The following is a 23,125-nucleotide window of genomic DNA, read 5'->3' on the forward strand; positions in this document are numbered from 1 at the left end:
CCTCGTCAGCAAACTCGAGGCTGGCTTCCTGTCCTCTTGCGGATTATCTTGAGAGCACTCTCAGGAAGACTATCTGGGGAGCACTCCCGGGGGAGCACTCCGAGGAGTACTCGTTGGGAACATATCTGGGGAGCACTCTAGGGGGGTACATATCTGGAGAGCAGTATCGGGAGCACTTTCAGGGAGTACTCTCGGGCATATGCTTGGGGAGCACTCTCAAGGAGCACTCGGGGCACACACTTGAACATTCTCAGGGCACATACTTGGGGAGCACCCTCAGGGAAGTACTCTAGGGAGTACTCTTGGGGAGCATATCTGGGGAGTAGCATCAGGGAGCACTCTCGTGGGAGCACTGCCTTAGTCTCCTTGCTGGCCACTGGCTTTACTGGCGTCAGAAGCAATTCCGCAAGCCCAGCCCCTCCTGTCCTCCCTGGTTCCCCACAGGACAGTGCTATCCCCTCGGTGCGAATGGGCTCCTATTATGGGTTTGCATTCCCATGGCGCCAAGTCCGTCCTGAGAAGATCCTCAGAGATTGCTGACCATCCATATCCCCGCAGGGTGGGCCTCAAACCCACGCTGTGAATTCAGGGAAGTGGGAAGCAGAACTTTCTGGATGTCCCTAGATGGTGCCTCCCCGCAACCCCCACTACACACACACACACACAAACACACACCACTTCCATGGCGCCAGGAGAGAGTTTGGTCCTCCAGCAAGGTCACACTCTTCTCCACGAGGCCCCAGCCAATGAGCGGGCGACACTTGGCCATCTCTGCCCCATGCAGGACTCTCTCATGGGCTGTGCTGGCTCCAGCATCTCAGTCTAACAGCTCCCTGCCGCATTTCGTTCCCTCTGTGCTCCCTCCCCAGTGTCACACCTCCCTCAAGCCCCCAAGAACCCCTTTGCCCTCCACAGTCCTTCTCAGCATCTGCTTCCTGAACAACCCAACCTCCGTTCTGCACTGGCCCGGTCACCCCACTGAAACTGGCAACTCCTGCTCCCACCTAACGTCATCATGGGACCTCAAAGCAGACCAGTCCCCACTGCTGTCCTCCCCGAGGCTCAGCTCTGCCCAGGAACCCACTGTCTGCTCCCATCCCTGGTCCCTTAGGTCCACGGCATCTACTCTCTTGGGACACTGCTCCCCCTGCACCAGTCAGCCCGCCCTGGGCTCTCAAGAGGCAAAGCCAGCCATCCTTCAGTTTCCACTTCACCCCTTCCCAAAGCAGTGAGCTTGGGGGCAGCTCGAATCAGTGGGAGGACAAACCAAGGGGGATCTCAAACTTATCGTGATGCGCTCGCACACAAACCCCTCATTTCACGTGGTCAATTACAAACCCTGGGAAGTGGGGGCAGGCGAGGCCCAAGAGGCCCTGAGAGCAGGGAGGCCAAGCATGGGGGCAGATTCTCTGAATCCTGAAGAATGAGCAGAAGCAGCAGACTCAGCAAGGTGGGGGGGCTCCAGGCAGAGGGAACAGCTTGGGCAAAAGCCCTGGGGCAGGCCAAGGGCAGAGCACTTAAGGTACGGAAAGAAAAAAAAAAGGCATCGAAAGAAGGCCAGCATGGCCGGGAGCAGAGGACAGAGGAAGGAGGTTGGGAGGTGAGAAGGAACGGCCCTGGGTGCTGAGACTCAGAACAGAATGGGGCAGTCCCCTTTTTTTGTTTGTTTGAGACAGAGTCTTGCTCTGTCATCCAGGTTGGAGTACAGTGGTGCAATCTCGGCTCACTGCAACCTCCATCTGCCTGGTTCAAGTGATTCTCCCACCTCAGCCTCCCAAGTAGCTGGGACTACTACAGGTTCATGCCACCACGCCTAGCTCATTTTTGTATTTTTAGTAGAGATGGAAATTCACCATGTTGGCCAGGCTGGTCTCAAACTCCTGTCCTCAAGTGATCCACCTGCCTTGGCGTCCCAAAGTGCTGGGATTACAGACATGAGCCACTGCACCTGGCCTAGGGCTGTCCCCTCTAAGAACACACAGACTTGTGGGTGATGGTCAGAGGACAGCTCAGATGAGCTCAGCTCAGGTCAGTTCCACAGGAGTCACTATACTACATTTTACAAAGGGATTGGGGGGACTCTGTGAGCACCACAAAATTCGATCTGTCCCATTCTGTGGCAGCTGTGTGGTGTGGGTGCCACAGAATGGGTGACTACTCTAAGCAAATCAAGGTGTTCTCATTCCCCTGATCAGAGGAATTGGTTCAGTAGTAGGCATAAACAAGGAATCCCACAGCCCAGTTGGCTGGTAGCCATCCTAAACTGAGTCCTTAGAGACATAAGCTGCTGGATCAATCCTGACCTGAAGCCTACCCTACCACTGCACATTTTCCATTACACCAAATTCCCTTCATTGTGAAGCTGTTTTGAGCTAGGTTTTTTATTATTTGCTACCAAACACATCCTGCAACAGGCGGTGGGAGTGAGTTCCCACTGAAACTCAATGGAGCATTAAGGCCACCTCGGAAGCCATACACAGCAGTCTCCAGATGGCAGCAAGCTAGAGAATGACTCTGCAGTGTCAGGGAGGGTCAAGCTGTATTTTAAAAAGCAACGGAAGGCCTGGGAAATGCAGCTTTTAGATAGCAAAGGCCTGTGGTGCCCCAAGTGGCCCCCATCAGCCAGGAGTGGGTGTTTTGGAGGGAGGAGGTGGCTGGCCTGGGGAATGGGTCCAGGCCTCCCAGTTCACCAGATCTCCAGGCCACGTTGTGGCAGAAGGCCATCCCTGTCACTGCGCCTGGCTGGCCTGGGCCCACAGCCTGCCTCGCCGGGGAAAGGAACCCCTGCCACAATGCAGCCTCCATTCAATCCTGTCAGCGAGAGCGCTGCCAGCTTCCTCACTCACACAGCCCAGCTGGAGAACTGCCCACAAGTGAAAAAATATTTCTTTCCAGCAGACATTGCTCCGGCGGATTCAAGTCTTATCTTTCTCTTCCAGAGGAGAGTTGTTCATTTCACTTCCTAAAAAAAAAAAAAAAAAACCCCAAAACCTTAAACCACAAACTGAAAAGCAGGTGGGACCGTTTCAGGATTTGGCTGAAGTTTGTCTCAGAGCTGATAAGGGACAGTCAGTTGTTTCTGGGCAACACAGCAGCGAACAGGCAGGGAGACGGGGGTCCACACTGTCCCCCAATAAAACCACCCGCCAAGGCCTTGCTCTGTATAGAGAGGTTTCTGGCCACCCACAGTGGCTCACGCCTGTAATCCCAGCATTTTGGGAGGCCAAGGCGAGTGGATCGCTTGAGGTCAGGAGTTCGAGACCAGCCTGGCCAACATGGTGAAACCCTGTCTCTACTAAAAATACAAAAATTGGCCAGGTGCGGTGGCTGATGCCTGTAATCCCAGCACTTTGGGAGGCTGCGGCGGGCGGATCACGAGGTCAGGAGTTCGAGACCAGCCTGACCTACATGGTGAAATTCCGTCTCTACTAAAAATACAAAAATTAGCCAGGTATTGTGGCGTCCACCTGTAATCCCAGCTACTCAGGAGGCTGAGGCAGGAGAATCACTTAACTCGGGAGGCAGAGGTTGCAGTGAGCCAAGATTCGCCACTGCACTCCAGCCTGGGCAACAGAGTGAGACACTGTCCCAAAAAAAAAAAAAACTTGCTGGGCATGGTGGCACATGCCTATAGTCCCAGCTACTTGGGAGGCTGAGGCACGAGAATCACTTGAACCCGGAGGCAAACAATGTCTTCACAGAACAGAAATGCCAACGCTGGCTGCTAGGTTAGCAGGGCCAACGCTGGCTGCTGGGTTGGCAGGGCATTTTGAAAGCAAGTATGGGCTGGATGTGGTGGCTGACAGCTATAATCCCAGCACTTTGGGAAGCCAAGTTGGGAGGATTGGTTGAGCCCAGGAGTTTGAGACCAGCCTGGGCAACATAGTAAGACCCCTCCACCCCCAGCCCATCTCTACAAAAAATTAACTGGGCATGGTGGTATGTACCTATAGTCACAGCTACTGAGGAGGCTGAGGGTGGAGGACTGCCTGAGGCCAGGAAGTCGAGGCTACAGTGAGACACGATCATGCCATTGCACTCCAGTCGATGATGGAGCAAGACACTGTCTCAAGAAAGAAAAAAACAGAAAGAGAAGAAAAGAAAACCAATGTGTGACCTACTCCAGAACTCAGGCCGGGGGTAGGATTTTACCAGACACAGGTCTGCAGAGATGGACCACGGGGCTCTGGCCTTGGCTCAGCTCCAGTACAGTAAGTAATCAATAAATAGCACAAGAGAGCCAGGCGTGGTGGCTCATGCCTGCAGGCCCAGCACTTTGGGAGGCCAAGGTGGGTGGATCACCTGAGGTCAGGAGTTTGAGATCAGCCTGACCAACATGGTGAAACTCCATCTCTATTAAAAAGACAAAAAATACCAGCCAGGCACGGTGGCTCACACGTGTAATCCCAGCACACTGGGAGGCCGAGGCGGGCAGATCACGAGGTCAGAAGATCAAGACCATCCTGGCTAACACGGTGAAACCCCGTCTCTACTAAAAATACAAAAAATTAGCCAGGTGTGGTGGCGGGCGCCTGTAGTCCCAGCTAGTCAGGGGGCTGAGGCAGGAGAATGGCGTGAACCCGGGAGGCAGAGCTTGCAGTGAGCAGAGATCGTGCCATTGCACTCCAGCCTGGGCAACAGAGTGAGACTCCTTCTCAAAAAAAAAAAAAAAAATACAAAAAATTAGCTGGGCATGGTGGCATGCACCTGTAATCCCAGCTACTCGGGAGGCTGAGGCAGGAGAATCACTTGAGCCCGGGAGGCAGAGGCTGCAGTGAGCTGAGATCATGCCGTCGTGCTCCAGCCTGGGCAGCAGAGTGAGACTCTGTCTCTAAATAAATAAATAAATAAATAAATAAATAAATAAATAAATGGCACAAGGGCATAGCAGTCGCCTGATGAGACACACAGTCTTTTGGCCACGCACAGTGGCTCGTGCCTGTAATCTCAACACTTTGGGAGGCTGAGGCGGAAGGATTGCTTGAGGCCAGGAGTTCAAGACCAGCCTAGGCAACATAGTGAGACCCCGTCTCTACAAAAAATAAGCCAAGTGTGGTGGTGTATGCCCGTAATATCACCTACTTGGGAGGCTGAGGCAGGAGAATCACTTGAACCTGGGAGGTGGAGGTTGCAGTGAGCCAAGATCGCGCTTCAGCCTGGGTGACAGAGTGAGTGAGACTCGGTCTCCAAAAAAACAAACAAAAAAGACAGTGCCTGACACATAGTGAAATAGGGCTACTATTAATTGTTAGACATTGTAAAATTTAATATAATCATGAAACACTCTGCAAATACAAAGGCCAATAGTTGAAGACACAGGGATACCATGAGTCTGTCATTCCTACGCTCCTTCCTTCCCCTCCCTCAAATAATGCCTCAATTCATAACTTTGTTTTTTTGTTTTTTGAGACAGGTTCTCACTCTGTCACCCAGGCTGGAGTGCAATGGCACGATCTCCGCCCACCGCAAGCTCTGCCTCCTAGGTTCAAGTGATTCTCATGCCTCAGCCTCCTGAGCAGCTGCGGTTACCGGCGTGTGCCACGACACCGGCTAATTTTTGTATTTTTAGTAGAGACAGGGTTTCACCATGTTGGCCAGGCTGGTCTTGAACTTCTGAACCCAAGCAATCTGCCCACCTCAGCCTCCCAAAGCCCTGGGATTACAGGTGTGAGCCACCATGCCCGGCCTCAGCCCTAATCTGATGGCAGAGGCTTGGGACATGCACCCAGGTCTCCATCCCAAGCCCAGCCTCGCTATCGGCAAACTGCCACCCCTCTGCAGCCCCGAAACATTTGTTCCACCGGCTGCAAGGGCATTCTCACCTCCCTTCATCCCTCACCATATGTTTTTGTTTTGTGGAAGCTGCACAGTTCTGAAGTAATCGTGCTACAGGGAAACAGGGCTGAGAGTCTCGTTTGTTCAAAGAAAATCTTTTCCTTCCACGCACAAGTGCTGTGTTTGCACCATAAATCGCCTTCTGCATTAGGTCCCCGCCAGCCTTTCTCCTGGTGCCCAACCCTCCCCGGAAGGGCTCCAGTCCTGCACTCTCGGGGTGGCAGGTGGCTGCAAACACAGCCGGACCTGAGCCCAGCTCAGCAGCTCAGGGACAGGTCAGGGAATAACAAGGGCAGGAGTTCACATTTATTGAGCACCTACTATGCGCTGGGCACTGCACTGGGCACTTCCTTAATCGACTGTATTTTCTTCCTTCTAGTCAGGCACAGTGGCTTATACCTGTAATCCCAGCACTTTGGCAGGCTGAGGCCAGAGGACCGCTTGAGCCCAGGAGTTCCCGACCAGCCTGGGCAACATATTTGGTTGATGCAAAAGTAATTGTGATTTTTTCCCATAAAAGTAATGGCAAGAACCACCTTTACTTTTGCACCAACCTAATTACAAAATGCCATCCCTACAAACAAATTTAAATTACCAGGTGTGGTGGTGAGTGCCTGTAGTCCAAGCTACTCGGGAGGCTGAAGTGGGAGGATTGCTTACACCCAGGAGGTCAAGGCTGCAGTGAGTTATGATCGTGCCACTACACTCTGGCCTGGACAATAGAGCGAAACTCTGTCTCTAAAAGAAACAAAATTGGCCAGGCACAGTGGCTCATGCCTGTAATCCCAGCACTTTGGGGGGCTGAGGCGGGCAGATCACCTGAGGTCAGGAGTTCAAAACCAGCCTGGCCAATATGGTAAAACCCCGTCCCTACTAAAAATACAAAAATTAGCCAGGCATGGTGGCGGGCGCCTGTAGTCCCAGCTACTCGAGAGGCTGAGGCAGGAGAATAGCTTGAGTCTGGGAGGCAGAGGTTGCAGTGAGCCGAGATCATGCCACTGCACTCCAGTCTGGGAGACAGTGCAAGACTCTGTCTCAAAAGAAAGAAAAAAAAAGAAACAAAATCAGCTGGGCACAGTGGTTCACTCCTGTAATCCCAGCACTTTGAGGGGCTGAATCACCGGAGGTCGAGTTCGAGACTAACCTGGCCAACACAGTGAAGCCCCGTCTACTAAAATTAGCCGGCATGGTAGCACACACCTGTAATCCCAGCTACTCAGGAGGCTGAGGTGGGAGAATGGCTTAATCCAGGAGGTGGAGGCTGTAGTGAGCAAAGATCACGCCGCTGCACTCCAGTCTGGGCAACAGAGTGAGACTCCGTCTCCAAAAAAGATAAAAGAAAAGAAATAAAATCCTCATAGGACGCCGTGAGGTGGGCCCATCCATCATTATCTCATTTTACAGAGAAAAAAAGAAAGTATTCACTTGCCCGAGGCCGGGACAGGAAGCCAGGCATCACCTGCCCACTGTGGGTACCCACTGGTACGTTGGGAGATGAATTCATCTCCTGTTGGCAGGGATTTCCTTTTTACATAAAACAGAATCAGTCACTATGTCACAAGCCATGGCAGAGGGAGGCCCCGGGCTGGGTCAGGCGTTGCAGGCAGTACCCAGCTCACCATGGATTGTGGCCAAATGAGGTTGAGAGATGATATTTTCACCTGCAGTTCTCAAATGCTTGCTCTCAGGAATCTCCACTCTCTCACTGAGGACTCAGCCGCAAATGACATCTTAATAGAAATATGAAAATAATTTTGCCGGGCGCGGTGGCTCACGCTTGTAATCCCAGCACTTTGGGAGGCCGAGGTGGGCGGATCATGAGGTCAGGAGATCGAGACCATCCTGGCTAACGTGGTGAAACCCCATCTCTACTAAAAATACAAAAAATTAGCCAGGTGTGGTGGCGGGCGCCTGTAGTCCCAGCTACTCGGGAGGCTGAGGCAGGAGAATGGTGTGAACCCAGGAGGCAGAGCTTGCAATGAGCCGAGATCGCGCCACTGCACTCCAGCCTGGGCGACAGAGCGAGACTTGGTCTCAAAAAAAAAAAAAACTATATATATATACATGCACAAATGACCAGTGAGCACATGCAAAGAAGCCCAACCTTATTAACCATCAGGGAAATGCAAATTAGAAGTATCATGAGATGCCACCTCACACCTACTAGGATGCCTGTAATCAAACAGACAGAAAACAGCAAGTGTTGGCAAGGACATGAAGATATTGGAACTCTCAAATATTGCTGGTGGGAATGTAAAATGGTGCAGCTGCTGAGGAGAACAGGTTGGCATTTCCTGAAAATGTTGCCGTATGACTTAGCAATTTGACTTCTAGTATACATCCAAGAGAACTGAAAACACGCCCACCTAAGAATTTGTCCATGAGGGCGGTGGCTCAGGCCTATAATTCCAGCGCCTTGGGAGGCCAAGGCATGAGGATCACTTGAGGCCAGGAGCTCCACATCAGCCCTGGCAACACAGCAAGACCTCATCTCCACAAAATATTTAAAATTAGATGGGTGTGGTGGTGTGTGCTTGTAGTCCCAGCTACTTGGGAGGCTGAAGCAGGAGGATTGCTTGAGCCCAGGAGGTCGAGGCTGTAGTGAACCACAATTGTGCCATGGCACTCCCTCCTGGGTGACAGGGAGAGACCCAGTCTCAAAACAGAAAAAAAAAAAAGTTTTGGAATGGAAGGTGGTGATGATTGCACAACAATATAAATGTGCTTCATGCCCCTGAACTATATATATATATATATATATATATATTCTTTTTTTTTTTTTTTTTTTTTTTGAGACAGAGTCTCGCTCTGTTGCCCAGGCTTGAGTGCAGTAGTGCAGTCTCGGCTCACTGCAACCTCCACCTCCCAGGTTCAAGTGATTCTCCTGCCTCAGCTTCCTGAGTAGCTGGGATTACAGGCGCCCGCCACCACACCTGGCTAATTTTCATATTTTTAGTAGAGACAGGCTTTCACCATGTTGGTCAGTCTGGTCTCGAATTACTGACCTCATGATCCACCTGCCTCAGCCTCTCAATGTGCTGGGATTAAGGTGTGAGCCACCGCGCCTGGCCTGAACTATATATTTTTAAATGACTGGCCGGGCGCGGTGGCTCAGGCCTGTAATCAGAGCACTTTGGGAGGCCAAGGTGGGTGGATCACGAGGTCAGGAGTTCAAGACCAGCCTGGCCAACACGGTGAAACCCTGTCTCTACTAAAAATACAAATATTAACTGGGCATGGTGGCTCACGCCTGTAATCCCAGCACTTTGGGAGGCCGAGGCAGGAGGATCATCTGAGGTCACGAGTTCAAGACCAGCCTGGTCAACATGACAAAACCCTGTCTCTACTAAAAATACAAAAATTAGCCAGGCATGGTGGCGCACACCTGTAATCCCAGCTATTCGGGAGGTGAGGCAGAGAGAATTGCTTGAACCCGGAAGGCAGAGGTTGCAGAGAGCGGAGATCATGCCACTGGACTCCAGCCCGGACGACACAGCAAGACTCCATCTCGAAAATAAAATAAAATAAAATAAGAATACAAAAATTAGCTGGGCATGGTGGCAGGTGCCTGTGGTCCTAGCTACTTGGGAGGCTGGGGCAGAAGAATTGCTTGAACCCAGGAGGCGAATGTTGCAGTGACCTGAGATGACACCACTGAACTCCAGCCTGGGCCACAGAGCAAAACTCTTATCTCAAAAAAAACAAAACAAAAAAAACAAAACAAAAAAACTAAGATGGTTCATTAAAAAAAAAAGAAGTGGGTGGGAGCATGGAACACATATTCACATTTGTTTGGATATTAAAAAAAAAAACTACCAGTGGCGGGGCGTGGTGGCTCACGCCTGTAATCCCAGCACTTTGGGAGGCCAAGGTGGGCAAATCACCAGAGGCTTAGGAGTTTGAGACCAGCCTGGACAACATGGTGAAACCCTGTCTTGCTAAAAATATAAAAATTAGCTGGTTGTGGTAGTGCGCACCTGTAATCTCAGCTACTCAGGAGGCTGGGGCAGGAGAATCACTTGAACCCAGGAGATGGAGGTTGCAGTGAGCCGAGACTGTGCCATTGCACTCCAGCCTGGGCGACAGAACGAAGCTCCATCTCAAAAAATAATACTAATAAAATAAACAACTTTCTTACAATCCACATAAAAGATCATATCATATCTAGTTTCTGCAACTTCTCTCTGGGATCAATAGACTGTGAACTATTTTTTGTTTTACCAGATCCATGATAGGTATGATTTTATTGATTTTTTTTTTTTGAGACGGTCGTGGTCTGTCGCCCAGGCTGGAGTGCAGTGGCATGATTTCAGCTCACTGCAACCTCCGCCTCCCTGGTTTGAGCAATTCTCCTGCCCCAGCCTCCTGAGTAACTGGGACTACAGGCACGCACCACCACACACAGCTAATTTTTGTAAGTTTAGTCGAGACAGGGTTTCACCATGTTGGCCAGGCTCTTCTGGAACGCTTGAACTCAAGTGATCCACCCACCTCAGCCTCCCAAAGTGGACTGATTGATTGATTTATTGATTGAGACAGAGTCTTACTGTGTTGCCCAGGTTGGAGTGCAGTGGCGCGATCATAGCTCACAGCAGCTTTAAACTCCTGGACTCAAACACTCCCCCCAACTCACACCACTGCACTCCAGCCCGGGCGAAAGAGCAAGACTGTGTCTCAAAAAAATCAAACAAAATAAAAATAAAATCTAGAAAAAGGGGGAGAGAGGGAGGGAGGGGAGCAATGGTGGAAAAACTACCTATTGGGTACCATGTTCACTATTGGGGTGATGAGTTCACTGGAAGCCCAAACCCCAGATTATACAACACACCCATGTACAAAAGCTGCACAGGTACCTCCTAATTTTTTTTTTTTTTTTGAAATGGAGTCTTAGTCTGTCGCCCAGTCTGGAGTGCAGTGGCACAATCTCAGCTCACTGTAACCTTGCCTCCTCCCAGGTTCAAGCGATTCTCCTGCCTCAGCCTCCCAAGTAGCTGGGATTATAGGCGCCAGCCACTATGCCCAGCTAATTTTTGTGTTTTTAGTAGAGACAAGGTTTCACCATGTTGGGCAAGCTGGTCTCGAACTCCTAACCTCAGGCAATCTGCCCGCCTCGGCCTCCCAAAATGCTGGGATTATAGGCGTGAGCTACCGCACCTGGCCCTCCTGAATCTATTTTTAAAAAACAAGTCTGGGAAAAGACATCAGAGAATTTAAAAAAAAAAAAAAAAAAGAAGAAGAAAAAAAAAAGGTCACCAGAAACCGTTCCATCTGGAAGAAACGGTGTTAATTACCACACAGTGCCTTAAAGAAACGCAGGTTAAATCTCTTATAGTCTTGGAGGTCAGAAGTCCGAGACAGGTCTCCCTGGGCTCAGGTCAAGTGCAGGCCGTGCTCCTCCTGGAGGTGCTGGGGGAAGTTACCCTTTCCTGGCCTTTGCCAGCTTCTAGAATCTGCCTGCACTCCTTGGCTGGAGGGAGGACCTCACACACAGAGTGCGGCCTCTCCAGCACACAAAGTTGCTGGAGATCCTCCCTCCAGCAACTGCCCGTGTTTCTCCCCAACCAGCCCTCGGCTCTTCCTCTCCTGCCTCCAGGGCCCTGGTGATTTGACTGGGCCACCAGGATAATCCCACAGCCTCTCCACATCTCAAGGTCGGCTGATCGGCAACTTCCGTTCCCCTCTGCCACAGAACCCACAGTCATGGGATCTGGGGACTGGGGCATGGACATCTCTGGGGGTCATTATTCTGCCTCCACAGCCGGTCACAGCACTGCCATGCCACAACCCAGCCAAGGCCTGTGCAGGAGGCAGGAGGGAGGCAAGAGCCCGGGACTCCTGGGGGTGACAAAGGTTGCAGCTATGACCCTGATCCTCAATCCTGGAGGCAGCCAGCTGGAGGTCGCCCCATCTCTGGACACAAAAGCAAACTCAGGGGGCTTGTGGGGAACGAATGCGCAACAGAATTTACATCAATTTAAATGTACAGGCAGTGGCTCACTCCTGTAATCCCAGCACTTTGGGAGGCCGAGGCGGGCGGATCACCTGACGTCAGGAGTTCGAGACCAGCCCGGCCATCATGGCAAAACCCTGTCTCGATTAAAAATTTAAAAATTGGCTGGGCGTGGTGGCTCACGCCTGTAATCCCAGCACTTTGGGAGGCTGAGGCAGGCGGATCACGAGGTCAGGAGATCGAGACCTTCCTGGCTAACACAGTGAAACCCCATCTCTACTAAAAATACAAAAAATTAGCCGGGCGTGGTGGCGGGCGCCTGTAGTCCCAGCTACTCGGGAGGCTGAGGCAGGAGAATGGCGTGAACCCGGGAGGCGGAGCTTGCAGTGAGCCAAGATTGCGCCACTGCATTACAGCCTGGGTGACAGAGTGAGACTCTGTCTCAAAAAATAATAATAAAAAATAATAAATAAAAATAAAAATAAAAAAATTAGCCGGGTGTGGTGGCGGGCGCCTGTAATCCCAGTGACTCGGGAGGCTGAGGCAGGAGAATCACTTGAACCTGGGAGGCGGAGGTTGCAGTGAGCCGAGATCACGCCACTGCACCCCAGCCTGGGAGGCAGAGTGAGACTCCGTCTCCAAAAAAAAGAAGAAATCAGGGAACTTTGCAAATAAAAATACCTTTTTGGGCAGCAGCTGAGAGCTGTCCTTCCCGTTTCGAGGGCCAGATCACGCCAGGGAAAGACACTAAGACCACACCTGATGCACACTTCCGCCTCTGGGGTCCTCAAAGCTCCTCCCATCATAAAAATATCAATCCTCCGCTCCAGCCATTTCACTAAGGAGAGTCTCTTCTAAAGAAACAATCCTAAAGATAGAGAAACACCAGCCTAAGGAGATGGAAGCTGCTTTCCTTAGGAGACTGACTCATTGGAGACAACCTAATTGTCTGATAGCAGAAAGAGCTTGTGACAGCAAAGCCCCGTCGTTAAAATGATGGAGGAACTCAAGAGGCCGCACTCTGTGTGTGAGCAGAAAAGCAGGACCTGAAATCCAATTATTGCAGCCTCGAACTTTTTTTTTTTTTTTTTTTTGGAGACAGAATCTCGCTCTGTTGCCCAGGCTGGAGTGCAGTGGCACGATCGCGGCTCACTGCAAACTCCGCCTCCTGGGTTCAAGCGATTCTCCTGCCTCAGTCTCCCGAGTAGCTGGGACTACAGGTGCCCGCCACCATGCCCAGCTAATTTTTTTGTATTTTTAGTAGAGACAGGGTTTCACCATGTTAGCCAGGATGGTCTCGATCTCCTGACCTCATGATCCGCCCGCCTCAGCCTCCAAAAGTGCTGGGATTACAGGCGCGAGCCACCGCGCCCAGCCCTGTTTTTGTATTTTTAGTAGAGGCAGGATTTCACTATGTTAGCCAGGATGGCTTCGATTTCCTGACCTCGTGATCTGCCCACCTCGGGCCTCCCAAAGTGCTGGGATTACAGGCGTGAGCCACCGCGCCCGGCCACCTCAGACATTTTTTAAGAGCCTAGAACAAAGACTGGAAAGACGTTTACTGAAATATTAATGGATGCACTGCCAGGCGGGTGAGAACGTGGGTGTGAACTATCTTTTCCCTCTGTTCTACTTTTCTGAAATTTTCACATTTTCTAAAAAAGGGACATAATAGAACTAAGTTTACCTCTTTTTATATTTATTTAGTTAGTTATTGAGACAGTGTCTTACTCTCTTGCCCAGGCTGGAGTGCAGTGGTGATCTCGGCTCACTACAGACAAAAAATCCTGGGCTCAAGCGATCCTCCCATCTCAGCCTCCCAAGTAGCCGAGACTACAGATGTGCACCACCATGATGAGCTAACTTTTTAGTTTTTGTTGAGACAAGGGTCTCACTGTGTTGCCCAGGCTGATCTCAAATTCCTGGCCTCAACTGATCCTCCCATCTCAGCCTCCCAAAGTGCTAGGATTACAGGCATGAGCCACCGTGTCAGGGCCTAAGTTCACCTTTAATCAAACTGGTTGTGTTCACTGCTAGGTGTATAAAATTAATCCAGTCCCTTTGTTTTGGTGTGTGAATGTGTGTGTGAATTTAGTGAGAGTGTGTGGTGTGCAGGTGTGATGAGACATAGGAGACTGTGTGTGAGCAGTGGGGGTTGTGTGTGTGTCTGCATCTGTGTGGACATGTCTGAGTGACTATGTAGGAAGAATGTGTGTAAGAATGAGTTATGGGTGGACTCTGTGGCTCACGCCTGTAATCCCAGCACTATGGGAGGCCAAGGTGGGCGGATCACCTGAGGTCAGGAGTTTGAGACCATCCTGGCCAACATGGTGAAACCCCGTCTCTACTAAAAATACAAAAATTACGGCCGGGCGCGGTGGCTCACGCTTGTAATCCCAGCACTTTGGGAGGCCGAGGCGGGTGGATCACAAGGTCAGGAGATCGAGACCACGGTGAAACCCCGTCTCTACTAAAAAATACAAAATATTAGCCGGGCGTGGTGGCGGACGCCTGTAGTCCCAGCTACTCGGAGAGGCTGAGGCAGGAGAATGGCGTGAACCCGGGAGGCGGAGCTTGCAGTGAGCCGAGATCGCGCCACTGCACTCCAGCCTGGGCGACAGAGCGAGACTCCGTCTCAAAAAAAAAAAAAAAATACAAAAATTAGCCAGGCATGGTGGTGTGCACCTGTAGTCCCAGCTACTTGGGAGGCTGAGGCAGGAGAATCACTTGAACTCCAGAAGCGGAGGCTGCAGTGAGCCGAGATCGTGCCACTGCACTCCAGCCTGGGCGACAGGGCAAGACTCTGTCTCGAAAAAATTTTTTTAAAAAGAATGTGAGTTACATGAGCATGTGTGTGCTACATGAGTGAACATGGGCATGTGTGTGTAAATGAGCACATCTGTACTTGTGCACGTGAGTGGGAATGTGTGAGCTATCTGTGTGGGTGAGTGAGTGGGGTGTACGTGCGAATCCACACAGGTGCTGTGTGGAGATGAGAATGGGTGTGGTGTGGGTGTGAGTGCGAGTGTGCAAGGGTGTGTATATAGGAAGCTCCCAGTGTGGATGTGAGCGTGGCAGCGTGCCCTGGAAAGCGTGGGGTGTCTGTGTAAGTGGCGTGCATATGGGGTGAGCAGAGGTGTGTCTGTGTGGCTGGGGTGGAGGTGTGGACTCAGGCGGTGTTTGTGGAGGTGTGGACTCAGGTGGTGTTTGTGGACGTATGGAAGTGTGAGCACTGGTGGAATTGTGTGTGTGTGATACGGGTGTGACACGGAAGAGGGTTTGTGAGCCTGAGTGTGAATGTGCAGGTGTGTGTGTGAGGGCATGTGTGTGGGTGTGGTGTATGTGACTGTGGAGTGTGTGAGTAAATGTCCGTGTGTGAATGTCAGAGTGTGGGATGTGGCATGTGATTGTCAGAGTGTCTGAAGTGTACAGGTATGAACGGGTGTGGGCGTGCGGCCGTTGGAGTGAGTGCACATGCGTGTGAGTGTGCCGTCTGTGCGGGCATGGGTGAGGGACTGACCCAGCAGGGGCTAGAGATCAGCCTCGGGCAGTGACGCTGGGGCACCTCCCCTGCCAGCCATCACCTTCCCCAGGCTCTGGGAGGCTTGGCTGCATGCTGGCCCAGGGGGCCTGGCACATAGAGGCCGATCCCCAGAGGCAGAGCAGGGGTCTGGCATCAAGGCAGCGGGCACAGCGCCACCCTCAGGGGCCCCGTGACCAAGGCGTGCCCCTCCCTGCCCCTCACACATCACCCATCCACCCTGCCCCCAAGGCGGGTACCCAGCGCAGGCCCGGGCAGCAGCCCCGGCTCCTGGACCCTCCACATGAGAGTCCCCAAGACAGCCGTGCCCATGGGAGTCTGAGCTGCCACAAAACCCCAGAGCCAGGAACCCTGGGAAACCCGCAGTTCTGAGCTGCCCAGAGAAACCGCAGGAAGGGCCTGGCCAGCAAGTCACCATTCCTGGCTCCTGAGCGTCACCACAGCCAGCCTTCCACAGGGCAGGCAGACACAGACACACCACACAAGAGGAAGGGGAGACCACCAGGCCCCTTCCACAGAGGCTTCTCCAACCCCCGACCCAGAGGCTGCTCCTCCCCTTCCCGGGGGCAGGGAGGGGAGAATCCACTCCCTGAGCTTGGAACACAGCAGAGTGGCCCCTGGCACCTGTGAAGGGACACAAGTGACATCCTTTGCTCTCCCAGCACGGCCGGCTGGGAGCTCTCCTCCTTCACCCAAGGCCTGGAGATGGCGGTGGCTGAGAAAGGCTCGCCGGGTTCCCAGGCTGCTTCAGCCACACAGAGGCGTCCCTGTGTCCTTGCCAATGGTGTCTGAGCAGGGCCTCCCCTCCCTCATCCGTGCAGAGCAGAGGTCCAGCGTGCAGCATCTCGCCCGGGCTCTGTGACCGTGCGACACGCTAACCACCACTAGCTGCGTGGCCTTAAGCAGGCAGCTGACCCCCGGGCGCCCCCACTTCATCTGCAAAGCAAAGATCATGGCAAACCATGGCTCTGAAGCTAGGATTCCGTCACACCATCTCCACTATCCTGCAAGTTCAACGCCCGCAATAAACCAACCACTGTGCAGGGCTCCTGGGGGCAGCCAAAGCCTCTGGAGCTGGCTGTTCCGCCCTCCTCCAGCCACGACTCCCGAGGCTTCCAGTGCAAACCCTCAGAACACACAGGCCTGGGCTTTTCCATCTCTGCCACAAAGAATGGCTTGACTTGAGGCCATTTTGACTTTTATTTATTCATTTATTTTTTTTTTTTTGAGACGGAGTCTCGCTCTGACGCCCAGGCTGGAGTGCAGAGGCGCGATCTCAGCTCACTGCAAGCTCCGCCTCCCGGATTCACGCCATTCTCCTGCCTCAGCCTCACAAGTAGCTGGGACTACAGGCACCTGCCACCACGCCCGGCTAAGTTTTTGTATTTTTAGTAGAGATGGGTTTCACCGTGTTAGCCAGGATGGTCTCGATCTCCTGACCTCATGATCCGCCCGCCTCGGCCTCCCAAAGTGGTGGGATTACAGGCGTAAGCCACCGCGCCCAGCTGAGACCATTTTCATTTTTATTTTAAAGGCTCGCCACATGGACAAAGGCCAGGGGGCGTCACACGCTCAGTCCACTCCAGGTACAGACCCCTGACCTTTTCAGGGCTCTTCGCATGCTCTGGCCTCCCTGGCACAGTGCCCCCCACAAAACAGGGGCATCACGGCCAGGCGCGGTGGCTCACACCTGTAATCGCAGCATTTTGGGAGGCTGAGGTGGGAGGATTTCCTGAGCCCAGGAGTTTGAGACCAGCCTGGGCAACACAGTAAGACCCTGTGTGGTGTGGTGGGGTGCACCTACAGTCCCACTTCCTTGGGAGGCTGGGGCAGGAAGATCACTCAAGCCCAGGAGGTCGACGCTGCAGTCAAGTAGGATGACGCCACTGCACTCCAGCCTGGGTGACAGAGCAAGACCCTGTCTCAAAACAAAAACGAAGCAGAGCCGGGCGCGGTGGCTCACGCTCGTAATCCCAGCACTTTGGGAGGCCGAGGCGGGCGGATCACGAGGTCAGGAGATCGAGACCACGGTGAAACTCCGTCTCTACTAAAAATACAAAAAATTAGCCGGGCGTGGTGGTGGGCGCCTGTAGTCCCAGCTACTCGGAGAGGCTGAGGAAAGAGAATGGCGTGAACCCAGGAGGCGGAGCTTGCAGTGAGCCGAGATTGCGCCACTGCACTCCAGCCTGGGTGACAGAGTGAGACTCCATCTCAAAAAAAAAAAAAAACGAAGCAGAAGCATCAGCTCAGGAGGTGTGTGGGAAAACACAAGTTCCCCCAGACCTGGGCTAAAGCCGCTGCCCCCACCACACCCCCAGCATGCCCCTCGGCAAGGCCAAGGCCAACACCAACAGGCCCAGTGCACTATGACACACTTTCTAAAAATGGCCACAACATGACCTCCCACCCCAAGAGGTCTTCTGCAATGACAGCTCATCACTCATCTTGGCAAGTGGGGGGTCTGTGCCCTGTCTCTTGAATGTGGCAGCTTCTGCGACTGCCTTGGTCAACAGGGTGTGGAAGTGATGCCATGTGACAGCCAAAGGCAGGGCCCGTCCTTCTGGTTTTCTGGAGACGCTTGCTCTTGGGACCCAGCTGCCATGCTGTGAGGAAGCCCAACTAGCCTAGGTAGAGAGACCAACTAGCCTAGGTAGAGAGACCACATGGAGAGGCCACAGAGGCCACATGACAAAGCCACATGGAGGGGTCTCATGGAGGGGCCATACGAGGCCACATGGAGGTGTTCCGGCCACGGGCCCCACTGAGGTCCAGGTCAACACCAGCATTGACCACCAGACCTGTGAGTGAAGATGCTTCCAGGAGACTTCAGTCCCCAACTGCTGAATCACTGTGGCGGAGGCTCCAGATACCGTGGAACAGACAACTCGTAGTGCCATCCCCTATGCAAACACCTGCCCTAGAGAAGCCGTGAGCACCTCACAGTGGCCATTCTGGCCCCTGAACTTGCGAATGCCTTGTTATGTACAAGATGGAATGTTTCTGGCTATTGCTCAGCCTTGGCACCTCCTCTCCCCACTTGCCTGTCGCTGTAATGACAGTCTCATGTGTTCCTCTGAAGGAAGGGCTCCTGGGTTTCCCCGCTGGACGCATTCCCATCCTCTCTCCCCTGCTGCAGCCATTGGCGTCAGCGACACAGAGGATCAGCTCCCACCCACTGCCCAATTCCCCGGCACCGACCCCTGGTTTCCCCCCAGCCAGACACAAGACATCACCAGGGGACGGTGTGTACATGTCAAGCTGCAGGCGACGGCTCAGACAACGTTGGGCAGGATGGGAGGCTCCTGGCCCTATGTCGCCATTTCTGCCAGAGAAACACCATCACCTCAAGGACCAAGCCAGAAGGAGGCATTGCTGAGCCCCTGGCTCTTGTGAGGGGCCCCACCCTGGCCACTCCGTTCTGCAGCAGCCCTGGAGACTACCCTCTGCAGGCAGCCCTGTCCCCATCCAGACCCTGGTGCCTCCTCCCACCTCCTGCCACACTCGGGCCGAGCCTCTTCCCAGAGCCCAGGACAGGTAAAGGAGGTCTCTGCCCCAAACTGACACTGCAAATACACCAGCCTCAAGTGCACACATGCCGGGTGCAGTGGCTCACGCCTGTAATCCCAACACTTTGGGAGGCCGAGGTGGGTGGATCACCTGAGCTCAGGAGTTTGAGACCAGCCTGGCCAACATGGTGAAACCCTGTCTCTACGAAAAATACAAAAAACAGCTGGGCATGGTGGCACATGCCTCTTACCCCAGTTACTCAGGAGGCTGAGGCAGGAGAATTGCTTGAACTCGGAGGCAGAGGTTGCAGTGAGCCGAGATTGTGCCACTGCACTCCAGCCTGGGCGACACAATGGGACTCCATCTCAAAAAAAAAAAAAAAAAAAAAGCACATGCACTGCAGATTCCACTCTTTTTTTAGGTGGAGTCTCGCTCTGTTGCCCAGGCTGCTGGAGGGTAACGGTGCGGCCTTGGCTCACTGCAGCCTCCACCTCCCAGGTTCAAGTGATTCTCCTCTCTCAGCCTCCTAAGTAGCTGGGACTACAGGTACGTGCCACACCATACCCAGCTAATTTTTGTACTTTTTGTAGAGATGGGGTTTCACCATGTTGGTCAGGCTGGTCTAAAACTCCTGACCTCAAGTGATCCACCAGCCTTGGCCTCTCCAGCTGCTGGGATTACAGGCGTGAGCCACTGTGCCCGGCCCAGATTCCACTTCTATGGGGCACCCAGAGGAGTCAAACTCATAGAGACGGGAAGTAGAATGGTGGGTGCCTGGGGCTGAGGGAGGGGACTGGGGACTGAATGTTTAATGGGGACAGAGTTTCAGTTGGGGAAGATAAGAAAGTTCTAGAAGCAGATGGTGGTGATGGCTGCACAACACTGTGATGTGCTTAATGCCACTGAACTGTGCAGTTCATTTTTTTTTTTTTTTTCTGAGACAGGGTCTCGCTGTGTCACCCAGGCTGGAGTGCAGTGGTGCAATCATGGCTCACTGCAACACTGACCTCCCAGGTTCAAGCGATCCTTCTGCCTCAGCCTCCCCCTAAGTAGCTGGGACCACTGACAGGCGTGCGCCGCCATGCCCGGCTAATATTTGTACTTTTTGTAGAGACAAGGTCTGACTACGTTGCCCAGGCTGCTCTCAAACTCCCGGGCACAAGTGATGTTTCTGCCTCAATCTCCCAAAGTGCTGAGATTACAAGCCTGAGCCACCGCCCCCAGCTTGAACTATGCGCTTTATTTTACTTTTTATTTTTCTTCAAAAAAACCCTCTGCTGGCAAATTATGCACTTTAAAATGGTTAAGATGGGCCGGGCCTGGTGGCTCACGCCTGTCATCCCAGCACTTTGGGAGGACGAGGCGGGTGGATCACTTGAGGTCAGGAGTTCGAGACCAGCCTGGTCAACATGGCGAAACCCCATCTCTACTTAAAATATTTTAAAAATTAGCTGGGCTTGGTGGTGGGTGCCTGTAATCCCAGCTACTCGGGAGGCTGAGGCAGGAGAATTGCTTGAACCCAGGAGGCGGAAGTTGCAGTGAGCTGAGATCACACTACTGCCCTCCAGCCTGGGCGACAGAGCGAGACCCTATCTCAAAAAATAATAATAAAATAAAATGAACAATGCTGATGCTGTTTCCACTGCCCTGAGGGAACACCTAAGCTGACTCGGCCCTGCCTGCCTTCAGCCAGCCTCCACTTTTGCTGTCTGAGCTGCCACCAGACCACAGGGAGGCTTTTGCAGTGTGCAGCCTGCACAACCGTGCCAGTGTACCTGCACTGCTCCCTGCCAGGCCCATCCTGACCTATGTAGCCTCCTCTTTCACCTTTGGCCTCCCCAGCCCAAGGCTGTCTCAGCTGTCACTTCCTGATGCCCCCTGGGGAGTGTCTGCCCCCGCTTTGGGTCTTGTGCCTCCATCCACACACCTCTGTTTCAGACAACCCGCCTCTCCAGGCACAGCATCCGCCCCCCACCATCTGAAGTGAACAAAGCCACCAGCCTCGGGCCCAAGGAAGGGGTTGTAGGCAAGAGGTCAAAGTGTCCCTGCTGGAAGGATCACACAGCCGCCTGGCTTTCTAAATCAAGTCCATTTTATTTGAAATTTTCCACATGCCACACATGTACATGAAAATTCCCATCCAGAATGTAGTTTGCTACAGTGAACACCAAAGTCAGGAGCAGGCATCACCGTGAGACGCCACGGGGGCAAGTCAGCGGGATGGGGACAGGGAGGTTGGTCATCAAAAGGCAGGTGATGCATGTCGGGTCATTTAGCACCTGGTCATGAGATACGGCGAGACCCCCGGGGCCAGGGAAAGGTCTCCCCTTAAAACCACATGGAGCTCTGCTGTCTCTGGGCAGTCTCACGTGGATGGACAATGCTCAAGAGGGTGGCGAAGGGGCTGGAGGGAGATACCACCGACGGCTGCAGGGGAGGGGCACGCACACACACAGGCACGCACACACACAGGCACGCACACACACAGGCACGCACATGCTTGCCCATGAACACCCCCGGGCACACACACACACACCCTTGCACACACCCCACCCTCCGCCCCAGACATATCAACAACACGGCGGTCCAGGCTCTGGCTCACTCCCCGGGAGGCTTCTGTGGCCAGGGTTCCCATGGCAGGTCTGGTGGCAACAGCTTGGAGAAAAGGCTCCCAGGACCAACCCTCATTCCCAGGTCCACTGATCTGGGGTGGGAGTAGCCAGGTGTTCTGACCTGCGGTTTTCCCGTAAACCGACCCCTTCAGCGTTTCTGCTTTTTGTTTGTTTGTTTTCTGAGACAGGGTATTGCTCCGTGGCCCAGGGTGGAGGGCAATGGTGCGATCTTGGCTCACTGCAACATCCAACTCCTGGGCTAAAGCAATCCTCCTGCCTCAGCCTCCTGAGTAGCTGGGACCACAGGCACATGTACAATGCCCAGCTAACTTTTTTTAAAAATTTTATGTAGAGATAGAGCCTCACTATGTTGCCCAGGCTGGTCTCGAACTCCTGGGCTCAAGCGATCCTCCTGCCCCAGCCTCCCAAAGTGCTAGGATGACAGGCATGAGCCACCACGCCCGGCCCCTCCCATGTTTCTCGAAGGAACTTTAGAGAGCAGAGGAGCCCCGATGACAGTCAGCCCGAGTCACTGCCACCACTGGGTTCCTCAGTGTCTGTGGGGTTTGTGTTCATCATGCCCAGTAGATCTAGAAACTTCTTTTTTTTTTTTTTTTGAGACGGAGTCTCGCTCTGTCACCCAGGCTGGAGTGCAGTGGCGCGATCTCGGCTCACCTCAAGCTCCGCCTCCCAGGTTCACGCCATTCTCCTGCCTCAGCCTCCAAAGTAGGTGGGACCACAGGTGCCCGCCATCACGCCCGGCTACTTTTTTGTATTTTTAGTAGAGATGGGGTTTCACCGTGTTAGCCAGGATGGTCTCGATCTCCTGACCTCATGATCCACCCACCTCAGCCTCCCAAAGTGCTGGGATTACAGGCGTGAGCCACTGCGCCCGGCCAGATCTAGAAACTTCTAACTTGAATCCCACACCCCCAAGTGCAAATGAGACCCATGACCATCACAAAGACCCCCCAGCGTCGTGGTCAAGGCTACCAGGAACTGGCAGCAGCGCTCTGCCCACGTCCACAGGAGGTGGCCAACGTCTCCTCTGCCTCTGGTTTAGTGGCCCCACACTTCATCACCACACCTTGGCCATGAATTTCACATGTTTTCTTATAAGAGTTCTGTAATGGGCCAGGCACAGTGGCTCACGCCTGTTATCCTAGCACTTTGGGAGGCCAAGGCAGGAGAATCACTTGAGGTCAGGAGTTGAAGACCAGCCTGACCAACATGGTGCAACCCCATCTCTACAAAAGTACAAAAATTAGCCGGTCATGATGGCAGGTGCCTGTAATCCCAGCTACTCGGGAGGCTGAGGCGGGAGAATCGCTTGAACCTGTGAGGCGGAGGTTGTAGTGAGTGAGCCGAGATTGTGCCATTGCACTCCAGCCTGGGGGACAAAGCAAGACTCCCTCTCAAAAAAAAAAAAAAAAAGCTCTGTAATTTTCAGATCCTAAAAGGAGCAGATAACAGGGGAAGAGGAGGTGGCAGGCTGCCACAGTGCTGCCTGCTGGGGGATCAAGGTCGCCGCATCCAGGCCTCCAGCACCCTCCATCCCTGCAGGAGCATTGCTGGCACCGCCAAGGCCAGGTCACTGGTCTGGAGCTTCATTGGCCGGCAGGGGCCCAGCCCTCAGCTGTTGCAGCCCTACTGCTCTAGGTCTGGCCCCTCCATAAGCCC

The 23,125-nt window shown here is 53.2% G+C and overlaps 1 protein-coding gene across 3 annotated transcripts in view; it reads right to left on the minus strand.

Moving 5' to 3' along the window:
• The window catches only part of FBXL18 (F-box and leucine rich repeat protein 18), a 74,602-nt gene that overhangs the window by 10,676 nt on the left and 40,801 nt on the right, over nucleotides 1-23,125 (minus strand). Inside the window, exon 5 of one of the 3 annotated variants that reach the window (XM_063646076.1) lies at nucleotides 1,864-2,962. The exons of the other annotated variants lie outside the window; for them this stretch is intronic. Within the exon in view, the coding sequence (XP_063502146.1) occupies nucleotides 2,956-2,962 (7 nt within the window). The 3' untranslated portion in view covers nucleotides 1,864-2,955. Of the gene's footprint in view, nucleotides 1-1,863; nucleotides 2,963-23,125 lie in introns of those variants that run through there. 3 annotated transcript variants of the gene reach the window in all.

The sequence above is a fragment of the Symphalangus syndactylus genome, chromosome 9 (assembly GCF_028878055.3).
Source record: "Symphalangus syndactylus isolate Jambi chromosome 9, NHGRI_mSymSyn1-v2.1_pri, whole genome shotgun sequence".
Lineage (NCBI taxonomy): Eukaryota > Metazoa > Chordata > Mammalia > Primates > Hylobatidae > Symphalangus > Symphalangus syndactylus.